A 13,924-nucleotide genomic window follows, 5' to 3' on the forward strand; every position below is an offset into this window, starting at 1 on the left:
AACATGACTTAAGCTTGTTATTATAGCAACTGCTGTTAAACAGCCAGAATTCCTTCAGTTATTCTATTTTCGTAAGCAGCACATCCTCTTAGAATGAATATTTTTATATTTTAAATTGAATGGAACCGTCAAATATCCATATTCTGGCCATACTGTACATAAACATAACAGTGTCGTCTGTTGGACTTAAATTATTCAAAAATTGTACTTTGGCATGTCCAACGCTTCCATTCAAATTATTTTCAATTTGTCGATGTTCATCGAAATCAAAATACGGTCGTGGCCAATAGCTCGTGCATCCCATAAAACGGTATTAATTTCCAAGTGAGACACGTAATGTGACTTACTGCCTCATTTTATTTCATTTTTCTGTAAATCACTGTAATGTTTTTAGGTATCGATCTTCCTTTTTTGGGATGCTTTACCTCAACTTCCGATACCCGACATCATTCATTCTTATCTATTTTTCATCCTAATAAAATTTTATTTGTTCTTGATCCTAATAGATTTTATAGACTTTTATATCTGGGTGTAAGCGGATTTGTATCGTGAAAAATGTGATTTTTGGATGTCTTTTGTGTGACTTGATATTCGAGAATCAATTCGATTTAAAATCAATTTAAATTTTTTGTTTAAGAGCATCGACAAAAGGTTGTTGGGATGTAAAATTGAAAAGCAACTTGAGTTTTATGTGCAAGGAATTAGAATTATTTATGTGAGTGTAGGTTGAGTGAAAGATAGAAAGGAATGCTGGGTGTGGGATTAGAATTGGAATGACTTATTTTTATTTATTAACCTTGATGTGGCTAGGAAGCTAAATGATGTGATGTATGCAGTAATATGAATGCACAATGTGACCATGACAATGACCTAGATTTAAGGATATACACAACAGGTGAAGTCACTTACATTTTCAGAGTTTGGACAATCACAACAGTAGTAGTTAGGCTTTTCTGAGCATTGAGATACAGAGCTGCGATAAGGCGATCTACTCCTGATAGTTGCCATAACCTCGTTAGATAATTACGATCCTCCTGTTAATCGAAAGGGGTGCTCCAGAGTTCTGGATTCAGTAGATGTTCAGTTTGAATCTGAACCATTTCTTTGTGGACATTACTGCCTATAGTCTGCAAATGAAGGCTGTAAGCCGCATTTGCAAAGGACAAGTAAAAAATGTCACCTGTCGAGTCTCGAACCCATGACCGCTTGGTCGATAATTTCATAATTCGATATCACTGCACTAAACCATTCCAGAAACTCACTTACTTTATTAAAAATCCAATTTCAAAATATCTTACATCCTTTACTTCAAAGAACATCCTTTGATTCATCCACAATCACATTAACTCAACTTCAGACGAGATTAATACAAATTATCAGTCGAGTAATTCGTTCCAATTCGAGTAAATTTTCACATATTTTTCATAAGCATTCATTATGCGTTACGTTCGGATATATTCATTGCCGGTATCAAATCATTTTTTATTATGTTGTGAATACTCAGACATTTCATTAACCGCAAACACATATGGCTTTTTGGGCATAAATGAAATAAAAGTATTTGGGGCAAAAAATATTTATTAATTTTTTTCAAGAACGTACCCTTGGGATGGCTTTGTGAGGTTTTTTAGAAATTTGATATGGTTTCTGGTTGATTATTTGAATAGTATTGGATATGGATGGTTTATTGAAGGATGATTGAATGGAGGTAGATTTTATGAAATAGTAGATTTGAGGGTTCTAGGCAGAACTTGAAGTGGATTTGGATTTTGTATTTAAAAGTCAACTCAAATGATTTAAATTAGAGTTGCTTTTGAGTTCTGGTCAGGCTTCTAATCCTAAGCAGAGATCAAAGCTGACTTTAAACGGCTAAATACGGCTTCAAAATTACCTTAGCTGATTTTAGCCGACTATAAATTGGTTGAAGTCGATCTTAGATGACTTTAACCGGATAAAAGGTTAAGCACGCTATTTCGAGGCTTACAGCCAAAGTTTGTTGTAACTCAAAATGTTTAGACAGCACTGAAATAGATGAGCAACCCCAAATTAATCCTGAACACACCTCTAAACCACTAAAAATTGTCCTTTAGCTCCTAATAAATCACAAAATCCTTTCATCCAATTCCTATCAAAATCATCCACCAAAAAATCCCCTCAAACGGTACGACAAGTGAGAGTTTTAAACATAAAAGAGTTGTATGCCAATGACTTTACACACAAAAAAAATCATGACAAATTTAATTAACTTAATTTGATGTTCATTCACTCTTTATGTCGTTTTATCTTTGTTTATTTTTTTATTGCAGATAAAAGAGACGAAAAAGTACGAAAAAAAAGTAGATTTAATACAGAGACGAGAACATCATGTCAAATGATGAAACTTGTTTCTCATATAACTGCGAAACAACTTTATTATACATCAGCAACATCATCTAACTGGAAAGAAAAGAAGGTGCGTTTGTTCTAAATAATGTAGTGAATTAAGTTCGCTCTCCTTTTTCATCTTGTTCATTCACATATTTTATCCATAATTTTGTTATTATTGATTTTTTTTTTCTTGTTAGCTTGAAATTTTACTTTTTGAAAAAGTAGAATGTGCTGTGGAAAGTTTTATGTGATGATATTTTGTATCCAGCAGAGGTGTATAGGCCTCGTTTTAGTCAATTTATTGGTAGTGAATTCTTAACATTCCGACATGCCATTACAGTACGGACGTATTCAGAGGGATACACTCTGCATTCGAGCGATACACTCGGCATTCGAGCGATACACTCGGCACTCGAGCGATACACTCGGCACTCGAGCGATACACTCGGCACTCGATCGATACACTCGGCACTCGAGCGATACACTCGGCACTCGAGCGATACACTCGGCACTCGAGCGATACACTCGGCACTCGAGCGATACACTCGGCTCTCGAGCGATACACTTGGCACTCGAGCGATACACTCGGCACTCGAGCGATACACTCGGCTCTCAAGCGAAACACTTGGTTCTCGAGCGATACACTTGACACTTGAGCGATACACTTGACACTTGAGCGATACACTTGAAACTCGAGCGATGCATTCGACTGCAATACTGAGCCTAATGTTGTGCTCATTAGCAAGTCACACCCCGAGAGACAGACATAATTTATTAATACCAAGCGCCGCCAAAAGTCAGTTGTGTCGGTCGGGTACATAATTTGATAATTCAGAATTTCAGTTTGCTTCGTCTAGATTGTATCTTTTGGAATTAGTCAGGGAACTAACATCCAATCTAACTAACAATTATCATAATGGAACATAAAATGCAAATTATTCCTTTGTGAACGGCTTCCTAGTCTAAATTATTCTTACTCCTCACACTATAATTTAAAAAATCTAAAACAAAAGCGATTCAATCATGCAAGAACTTATCGATTTTTTAATGTATGTATAAAAATGCTACAATGCAAATTAATATCCATGCGTGGATACCATACATATGCTTTATACACTTCAGTTATTTCTGCATATTCATATTTAATTCCTCTATTTTTTCATTATTCAACGATCTCATTAGAATATCACAATAATAGTGTCCTATTTCACATTTATTATTTATATCTTCCTTACTTCATAAAAATATGGTACAAGTGCAAGCATTTATTCATAAAATTCAACATTTTAGATGACGTTGTTGCTGTGTGTCTCATTAAAAGAACGGTGCATGAAATAATGTTACAGTCAGGTATCACGTATTTCGTGAGACATCCTACACCGTCATAAAATTTTTGATTTCATTCATGTCTTGTGCTCATAAGATGATGATTTTTAGAACTTTGAGATTAAATTAGAATTTTATAAGGTTTGGGGTTAAATTTGGAGAGTTTTTGTGGAACAGCTGATTGGGGGTGAAGTGGAATCAGTAGTTTTATTGGTAGAGCGTTGATCTTACATACCAAAGATCCTGGATTCAATTCCATGTAATGTCTGATTTTTCATTTCTCCAGCTCTTAACAGACTTAAGGCCCTGTAAGCATTTGTAAGCTTTTTGTAGCTATGGAAATATTCAGATGTGCCAAGATAGTAATGTACAAGATTCTAATTCGCCCGGAAGTATTGTATGGTTCGGAGAAACTTGCCCTGGTCGGGTTTTTGTCACATCTTGTTTAGGATATATTACTCAATCACTACCTGGATACCTTCATTAGAGGCGCCTCCATAGCAAAGTCCTGTCAATTTTGATTTACACTCAAGTGCCTATCATCAATCTGATGATAATTAATGCCTATAGATCCACTGTGAATCGTAAGGCATTATCAAATCGGTTGAAGGTTTCTGTTCCTGGCCAAATCGACTACTTCTTCTAGTTTATTGTGCTACTCTGCCTCCTTCTCTACGGTTGTACGCCAAGTGCCTCAATCTACTCATACTGAATTCTATTAGACAATCTAAACTGGAACGATTCTTAAAATCATGTCTGGCATGTCTGTAAGCCTTACCTGACCAGCCCTACCTTCAAACTAGTTAACATAATGCTTGTAACTTTACTATCTCAACTCCACCCACAACTAAAGCATTAACAAAGAATAACGGACAGAATATAATAAATATCAACTTCAATGCACGAATCAAGCATCATTGTCAGTAACTCCGTTGAATTCTATAAAACCAATAAATTGTTGTATTCTATGGATTACATCATTAAGTTTGAAAATTTAATACAAATTTCATTTGCAATCTATATTTAGGTACAGTTATTGTTTATGTTCTTGAAAATGACAATCATAAATCATTATTAATACACAATATTGCCAGCTAAAAAAGCGATAATACAATACGGACACAATGGAACTTTATTATCGTTATCGCTATCAATAAATTATTATTGATTTTTGGGGTTTTGTCGATAATAAATTTTGATCGAGATCGTTTGTTGCTTCAGTTCTCATGATATAATGATACAATGTTTGCTTTATACTCATTATTTAATGCTGAGCACGACTGTTTTTATTTTGATTTACTGAATAATGTTGATGAAATATTTACATTAATTTTTGATGTGATTCTCTGTGGCTTGACAATTGATGAGGAGTTAAATTTGGGAAATTAAGTTATGAAGAAGCTTTTAATTGATTTAATTGTGTCCTTGGGAACTATTCATGGAGTATTATGGATTCTTATGGATTATTGTTGTTCATTTTGACTCAATCTAGACTTTCTAATCTCTTAAATGTCTTTAATCAGTTTTGAAAGTCTGTCCAAGTGAGAATTTAGAAAGACAAAACTTCCTTTATCGATTCCATTCATGTAATATGTTTGAACTGCATACCCGAAAGCATATGGCATGAAAATGTGGGAAGATAGCTTTACTAGGTTAGTGTGACTCTAGGATGAGACTAGAGTATGATTTCTCGAAATCCCGGTCCCGATAAATTTTTGGGATCGGGAAATCCCGGGAATCCCAATCCCGATAGCGAGAAAGCAAAGACTAGAATGGCCGATATCGGCGAAAGCTCCGCAGGGGTCATATATTGAAGGCGGCCATTTGCGGAAAGGGCTATTGATGGAAGGTGGCAGCTTGAGAAAGGGGCCATAGACGTAAGATGGCAATCTGAGGAAGACTTGATTCGAAGGGTTTTTTCCTATTATTTCTACTTACATGCTAACTACGGATGAGACTGGATTTTGTCGAATCCGACTCGAGCAAGAATTTTGAGTTCTAAGGACACTGAAGTATGGAACTGATTAAAATCTTACTGTCATCCTTGTTTTAATTATGTCTCTGAGTCACTTTATTAAGCAAATCAACTAAAGACTCTATTCCATACAAATCTAATCATTCGAGAGAATCATGTCTGATATCATACATAATATGCAAATCAGTCCAATGATTCATGCTGCATTCCCTCACAAAATTCCTTCAAAATCTCAACTATTTTTACTAATCATCCAACACTCAATAAACTTCCTACAAACTTGAAGAAACAGCTCAACAAATTGGTCATTTCTGTATAGCTTGACAACATGTGGATAGCTGTAAAATTTACATATAAATTTTCATACACTGTTCACGTGACGTCATTTTGGGTGACGTAAAAGTTACAGTGATTTGACTCGTGCTTCTATAAGTGTTGTGACTCACATTTCTTTTTGAATTTTTTTCGATGATGATGACATTTTGGAAAAAAGACGATAGAAATTGGTAAAAAAAATAAAAAAAAATCGGAAGCTTTCTTAAGTGATAAATTATTTAAATTGTGGATTTTTGATAGGATGGTTCAACCAAAGCATATTAATAATTTTTGGTGTTTTTCTAGTTATTAAAAAATAAATTCATATTTAGTTAATGAATAAAACATCTAATTATAGTTCCTAATTAGTTTTCGGCCATGAACTGCAGGTCTTAATTTTGTGCACTTTAGATGCGTAGGCTTGCAGATTTCAACTGTAACTTTTAATTCGGCCATAGCTGCAGGCCTGAATTTTTGATGAACTCTATTTCTAACACATCTGAGTGTCTAGTTTATTTGCGAAAATCCGAGACATTTTGTGTCTTTTGACAAGATGCATCAGCTCAAAACACTGCAATGATTCGAAAACTATACAGCTTTGAAATAAGGAAATGGAATATTTTTGATTTTATGATTTCTGTTCAAGTTTCTACATTTTATGACTTCCCCAAAATTGAAATTTTTTCATTTTTTGGTTGTCTAGTGTTTTCAGTGCTGCTTGTTTGTCTTACAATAGTGCATGAGGGTATGCCGAAGTGTCAGTTTCGATGATTTTTTCAAATAAACGAGACCTACACCGGGAATAAGACCGGTACCGAGACTATAACAATGACTGAGACTGCATAGGAATACTTCAAAGTCTCTGTCTCGACAAGCCTCAATAACCAGTCTGGGAAGTCTTGTTTTGGGTCTCGAGAACCCTTATAATGCATCTTATTTGTATGATTAACACAAAATATCTCACAAACATTTTTAGTCAAAATAAATTATTTCCATTAAGCTTATTCAAGAGTTGAAAAAGGAGATAGCTCCACCAAACAATAGAAAAAATTCTACAACAAAACATTTCAATTAACAAATTAATCATCCTAACACATTTTTTTTTACTATATTCTCTTATTTCTTTTCATACATGCATTTGTTCATCCATTCACGAAACCCAAAACAACAACATGACGACAGACAGAATAATTTATGAGCAAACGAGATTGTTTTCAAGAATCGAGCATTAGCATTAGAGTGTAGAAGTGAAATAATAGCGAATAGACTACAAACTAGAAGAGAGAAAATCGAAAAAGTGGAACGAGAGTGAGTGAGTGAGAAGGAACGACCAGCGAAGAAGAAGTAGAAAACAAGCAACTGCAACATGCCATCATCGAGTGAAAAAAATTCGTCACCAACATACTCAAATGAGGTAATATTCTATATTATTATTTATTTAATAATGTGCAAATTGAATACGAAGCTAAAAAAGCATTTAGCATTGTGTGATGTGCCCCATTGTGATTTATATATTCAATGAACAACATTTTTTTGTGACATTGAAACTCTTTTTGTGTTTACCTTTTTTAATTTAATACATTTTTGGATGCCTTTTTTTTTATATCCATTTGTTTTGAATGCGCTCTAGATCTCAATTACAAATCTCTGTGTTGATCTCTTGGTCCAATGTCAACTGAACTCTATTTGTATTTTAAACGAATTATGAAAAAAATGTAGCGCATAGACATGCAAAGCATAATAGCAATAACTGACAACAAGTGCCTTTTAGTTTTCAATGAATTTTTATAATATTCATACACTTAGCGGGGTTGGTTTGAGAATGATGTGACATGATATTTACCCCGTGACATGATACCCGAAGTGGTCAAATTGGCTTAATGTCTAGTTAATACCTTACTTGGATGGCTCAATGGACAGGTCCAGTAATTTTTCCTGGATAAGCGGCTCAATGGACGGCACCAGAAATGTTTCCTTGATGAGCAGCACCAGGAAACCGTATTTTTTGCAATGAAAATGGGTTGAATCCACCGTCGCAATGCGATCAAAGTAACTTTACGTCTTACCACTGTTACGGCAAAGTGACGGCAACTTAGCGATGCCCTAGGAAACACGATGTGCTGTCCGGGTTGACCTAAAGTCGAGTTTAGACAAATTTTATAGATATTAATTAGACATTATGCCAAGTTGTTCGCTCGGGGTAAATTTATTCATTTCTGAGGATTAAGATGGTATAATCTCCATAAACTGACCCTTTTTGTCTGCCAAATCTTCAATTTGCTAGGTATTCTCCTTCTTCTGCCACATAATTTTCTGGTTACAACTCCCCATTCTTCCCTGATCCTCGTCTTTGTGATACTTTTGTAAAATTCGGCTTTAATATTCCTAGGAACCTTTCCAAAAGTGATTCGCAAAGATTTTGGTGACGTAGTGGCTTCATTCTTTGGGACTTAATTATTACACACCAATCCAGGTATCATAGGTTCGAAACTCGAAATGAGAAACTGTCCATTCGCGTTTTTTTTTGCCCAAATCCCACTAAAATCAGCAGTTCTAAGTTTGAGAAGGAGGTCTGATGAACCCAAGTGAAGGTCAAGCTTTCGTTAACGCTCAGTTATCCAAAAACACCAATTAGGCAACTTTATTTCTGAACATTTTCATATCGTCCATTAACATCATAATTGCATGACCCCCTTTAGACTCAAACTAAATAAATTGAAAAAAAGAGCAAAAACTAAAGTGATAAATTGTAACTTTATGGGAAGATTTTAATTCTATTTGTTGTATTTTGCTGCTTTAGTTTCTCAAGACACTTGTTTGAAATTAGATTTATTTATCATGCTGACAATTCTGACAGTCTCATTAAATTCATTTTTCCCACGATGTTAGTCACAAGAGACTTTTATTGGTGAATTAATGGTAATACATTTAAATTTTCTTGCAGCAGGATAAAACTGTTCAGAATGTAAAATGAGACTATGGAAATGGAAGTAGTTTTTATGACATAATGATGGAATTAAGTTGATGCACATGTAATATCATCTGAAATGTTTTGAAATTCAAGGTTTTAAAATATTCATAGCTTTTGTGCATTTCCTTCGAGTGGGAAGGTATGCATAACATTCTCGATTCGTTTCTATCCATTTATATCAACCCCTTCTGGGAATAAAGCATCGATTATCTTTTAATGTCAATATAATGTTTGAACTTTAGAAAAAATCTTTTAAAAGAATCTTTTAGATTGAGAGATTCTCACTTAAGTTGAGCTGTCACTTGGAAAATGATTGATGTACTCCTGCTTCTTGGGTAGACAATGGATGGTTTTTAAACTTGTATGCGCAAATATACATGGTTGTAGATGGATACTTTATGTATTTAAATATCGTAATGGATAGTAAGGATATTTGGAGCTCAAGAACTTTACTTGAAGGTTTAAAGGTGGTTCTTAGATGCATTATTTGACGATATTACGTTAGAACTAGTTACCAACTAGACATTGACTGCCACCAACTAATTATAATAGAAATTTTGTCCACAAAAATCAATTTCTCGTCTCTAAAATGGGTTGAGGACAGCCATCCTATTGCCGTCATGGCAACCTCATGTCTTGTCGTCAATAAGGTGACATAGCAGCATTCTATCTACTAACTTTTGCTGCTCGTGTTAGTGAGAGTGTTAAACTAGACAAAATACCTTTATGTCACCGCAAAATGTATGTAAAAGTGAATCTGAGTTGATTTTTATGATAAAAAATCAAACTGTGACACGTGTTGTTCGGGTTATAACATTGCCGAACTTGTTATATAAAGTCCAAATAGCACAAATCGAATTAATCGACCAAAAATCCGGGATCAAGTCAAGTTGTCTCTGACATGGTGTAAGATTCGGTTTAAATAGCCGGACTTAACCAGACTAGTCTAATTCTGGATTTTGAATCGATTAGCCAATTTATAATTCGTTACATATATTCACTATCCAGATAAGTAACCATACCTTAAATGTTAAACCAGTCATTAAATGCAGAAAGCATTAAAATCTTGTTAAAATCTGTTCAACTTACTAAATAAAAAAATTCATAAAAAAAAGCTCAAAAACATTCAAAAAATCTCCATTAAAAAAAACTTAATTTAATAATTCTGCAAAATGTCCAATTTATTTAATGACATCCATTTGGTAGCAGATTGCAAATTATAATTTTAATTATGTGTATGACAAAGCGAAACATTTGACATATTTCATAGCAACAAATCTAAAAAAAAAAATTTAATAATATAATTAAGCGTATAATTATGCCATAAATTGTAATCTAGAAGCCCATCTATCTAACTTGCCTCGGGTACGTCAAAACTAATACTTCCATTGTAAATGAATTAAAGCTCATAAAAAATGCTTTAAATGTCATAGAAAAAGAGTCTTCGAGTGAGGAGGGGAATCAAGACATAAATAGAATAATGAATGACTTGGAAGTAGGGAGCAAATGAGTACGAGATCTAAAAAGACTCGTATAGCTAAGATTGAAGAACTGGAAATATACAAATTGGATCAAGTTTCTTTTTCACAATTTTCCAAACACTTTATTTAAATAAATTGGATTTTCTCTGCATATAAACATGTTCAGCTATTGTAGATGCATGTAAAAATGCTGAAGGGCGTTGCAAAGCAAAATGCAAAATCTCAAACCGCTTATGCTGAATTTTGTGTTCATCGTTTCATGCTCATGTTCGTTTGCCTGCTTACTTATTTACAAGGTTCATTCCTCACCGCAGAAAGCAGTGCAACTTTGTTAAACCTTATGCTACCCACAGGCTTTGATCTCTTTCTTTGTTCATATTAATAACAAAAGTTTTTTTTTTCTAGTTTTAGTTGAATGTTAATAGCTCTTTTAATAGAATCACTCAAAATATGTAACATTAAAAAATAAAAGTTTCTCATTATGCTGGTGAAATACAACATTTTGTTGTGAAATTTGATGCATCATATAAATGAATTAATGAGCAGCTTCTGCATTCAGTGTATTGCTGCTGTTTGGCAGAGTTGAGGATTTGTTGTATTGGCTGGTATTGGTTGAGTGCCCTCACAGGTAAAGAGCATGCTTTCATGTTAAATAAATTTCACTATGGTACCTAAAACCGCTCTCAGACTCTTGCACACTTGCTTACATACTGGGACCATGCTCCGACTTGAAGCTTAGGTTGCTATAAAATGCTTTTCATCTAATTATATTGCTGAGCGAATCACAAATTCTTAGTTTTGACATTTAACTAGCATTCATTCATTACCGTCCTACGCCATGTTGCTTTGGAGCACCAGAACGCCTTTTCTCTTATGGATTCCAACCAAAAGGGGTTACCGACAAAATCCCACTGTAAATTTGCCCACTGTTCATTAGCCACAGTGCCATTAGTGGGAAAATGCCAGAGGGCTAATGTACCAGTGGGCAAACGTCAGTGGGTAAATGTCATACACCCACCAAAAGCAGTACAGTCTGTTGCATGTTAGAGGTGATTTTGCTAGGGTTTCTTAAAGTCTTGATTTTGATGAAACTTTAGAGACAAGACTGCAACGGAATCCTTCCAAGTCTCGGTCTCAACAAATCTCTGAGACTAAGACTTTCAATGGCTTCCTAATTGGAATGGATAGTTCCCAGGAGCAATAACCAAATCTAGTCATATGTGAAACGATCTTGATTGATTGAATGGTTTCTAATGGGAATCGAACACATATCAGTACAGAGAGAACATTGTAGATTTTCGACATATAACCATTCGTCCACGAAAGCCTTATTCTTGCTCTAGTATATTCGTCTTTATATGTTACGAATCAAACTCAAGTAGCTCTTCATATTTGCTAGGGCACTGTTACATTGCGATGTTAATAACAAGACAAGAAGGTGCCTAAACGGCATCGTGACGGCTGCTTTTGACCGATTTTTAAGACCAAGACTGCATTTTGCCACATTTTGTATCTTGGATAAACAGTTTGTATCTTCCACAACTTCCATTAGAATCCAAAACACCAACTCTGACACTGTTATGTGCTAACTTCGAGTTTATTACTTTTTTTGGATGGAAAACATTTGCATCAAAATACAAATACATAAAATAATGCAGGAATTATTCAACATCAAAGAACTCGTAATATTTTAATCAGGTTATGTGAAAAAAAGATGAATTCAAAGTTCTGCTGACGGATGAACGGAAAAGTAATAACTATTAAGCTTGATTACTCCATGTTCTTACACAAAATTTCGTACCACTGAAAATTTCCTTTTAATAAACTTTTTGAATAAAATTTTAACTTTTAAGTTTTATTGAAATATTTTCCGGAGCTTCTTACATAAAGTAGAAATTATATAAAAATGAGGAAGCACTAGCTTATGTTTGAACATTTGAGAAAACTTTCTGTTTGTTCTCAAGCAAAATTTAATAATGTTGAATCCTTATATTGAGCTGTTTAAACTGCTTTTGTGCAATTAAGGAAAGTTATGTGCTTGTTATTGAAAACTGGGGCAGATTTTGTGTCAGTGATTGGATTCAGTGAGTCTATGGATGTTCAATCGAGCAAGATGACGTTAAAGGTAGCAATAATGGCAATGCTGAAGCTGGGAAAATGTTTCATTTGTTCACATATTCAGTTGGGAACAATACTTTGTATCAGCAAATGCTTAAAAGGTTTTTGGATATGCTGAATGCTTTACGAATATGCTTCTGATGAGGTTTGTTAGATGCTTGTCCGAACAGCACACCTGAAAGCATCGTGACGTTGAATTTTGACTTAATTTTACGACGAAATGTACGATTTGATGCATTTTACTATTCAGGATGGATTTGATGCATTTTACTATTCAGGATGGATTTCAATATTGATAACAAATTTAATTTCCTCTTAAAAAATGAATTCAAGAGAATTCAATTTCAAGTTAGTCTACATAAATAGCATTACAAGTATGGTGTCTGCGCAGAGTGGAATCTGGGATATTGGACCAAATATAGGCGAAACTGGCAATCGTATGGTAAGGTCTCATTGACCGAATGGTTAGGGAACAGATTAGATATTAGCATCAGTTTATTGTGAGTTCGTTGGTTCGATTCTTATCAGAGATCAATTTCTTAATCATTATGTAGGGAAAGTTCAGTCGATATGACAAGGATTCGCCCAATTCTCATGGCATTCCAACACGCTACGAAGCCTTCCAACTAGGGAAGTATCCAGAATATTTTAAGGGGAAATAATCCGTTTTGTGTTGAACTTGGAGATAGAAAATTGATGAAGTTTGTCCACAGATGACCTTACTTCCTTTACTTCCTCAGCTGAGGCGCACAGGAGCCCATTGCCGCGTTTAAAGAACGTCTGTAGACGGCTCTATCTTTCGATGAGGACATCGAATAGGATCTACAGAGGACCTTAAGCATCCTAATTCCCTGAATACGTTTCTAGAATGAACTATAAAATACACATGGCTTGCAAAATAGCTAATAAATGGACAAACATTGTCATTTCATGCACTTAATCTCCGTACCTCCAAAAGACCTTGCTATCTCCAAAGCCACTCTACTGATCCATGTGTCTAACATTAACACCTGTTTTTAGTGTCAACAAAAAAAACGATAGAATTTCAACACCTTTGCATACAACAATAGAATATCATTATAAAATGCAAATGTGCGTGCTGTGTTAAATGGCTTGCGGATATCCAAAAAAATATTATTTTCTGCTGCTTCATCCTAAAAAAAACAATTTCAAGTTATCGCCTAGCATGCTAAAAACATCCAACTTAATTTTAATAAATTTCCATCGATTAGCTATAAAAGTTTTCCATAAAAATCAATTAAGCTACAGCATAAAATTATTATTCGTGCTACAGCTCTATTATTTTACACTTAATTGAGCGAAAAATTTCATTAGAAAATTTTTTAATTTTTTTGATAATAGCATCGCAGC

General features: G+C 34.4%; 1 protein-coding gene across 2 annotated transcripts in view; it reads left to right on the forward strand.

Annotated features, from left to right (window-relative positions):
- Positions 1 to 13,924, forward strand: part of LOC139098144 (uncharacterized) — a 59,483-nt gene that overhangs the window by 17,722 nt on the left and 27,837 nt on the right. Inside the window, exons 2-3 of one of the 2 annotated variants that reach the window (XM_070650265.1) lie at positions 2,307 to 2,452; positions 7,166 to 7,397. In XM_070650265.1, coding sequence (XP_070506366.1) covers positions 7,350 to 7,397 — 48 coding nt within the window. In that variant the 5' untranslated portion in view covers positions 2,307 to 2,452; positions 7,166 to 7,349. The remainder of the gene's footprint in view (positions 1 to 2,306; positions 2,453 to 7,165; positions 7,398 to 13,924) is intronic. The other variant, XM_070650266.1, reaches the window with a different exon arrangement.

This window comes from Chironomus tepperi, unplaced genomic scaffold, assembly GCF_022539635.2.
Source record: "Chironomus tepperi strain 1889 unplaced genomic scaffold, CSIRO-AGI_Ctep_v1 contig_445, whole genome shotgun sequence".
Taxonomy (NCBI): Eukaryota; Metazoa; Arthropoda; class Insecta; order Diptera; family Chironomidae; genus Chironomus; species Chironomus tepperi.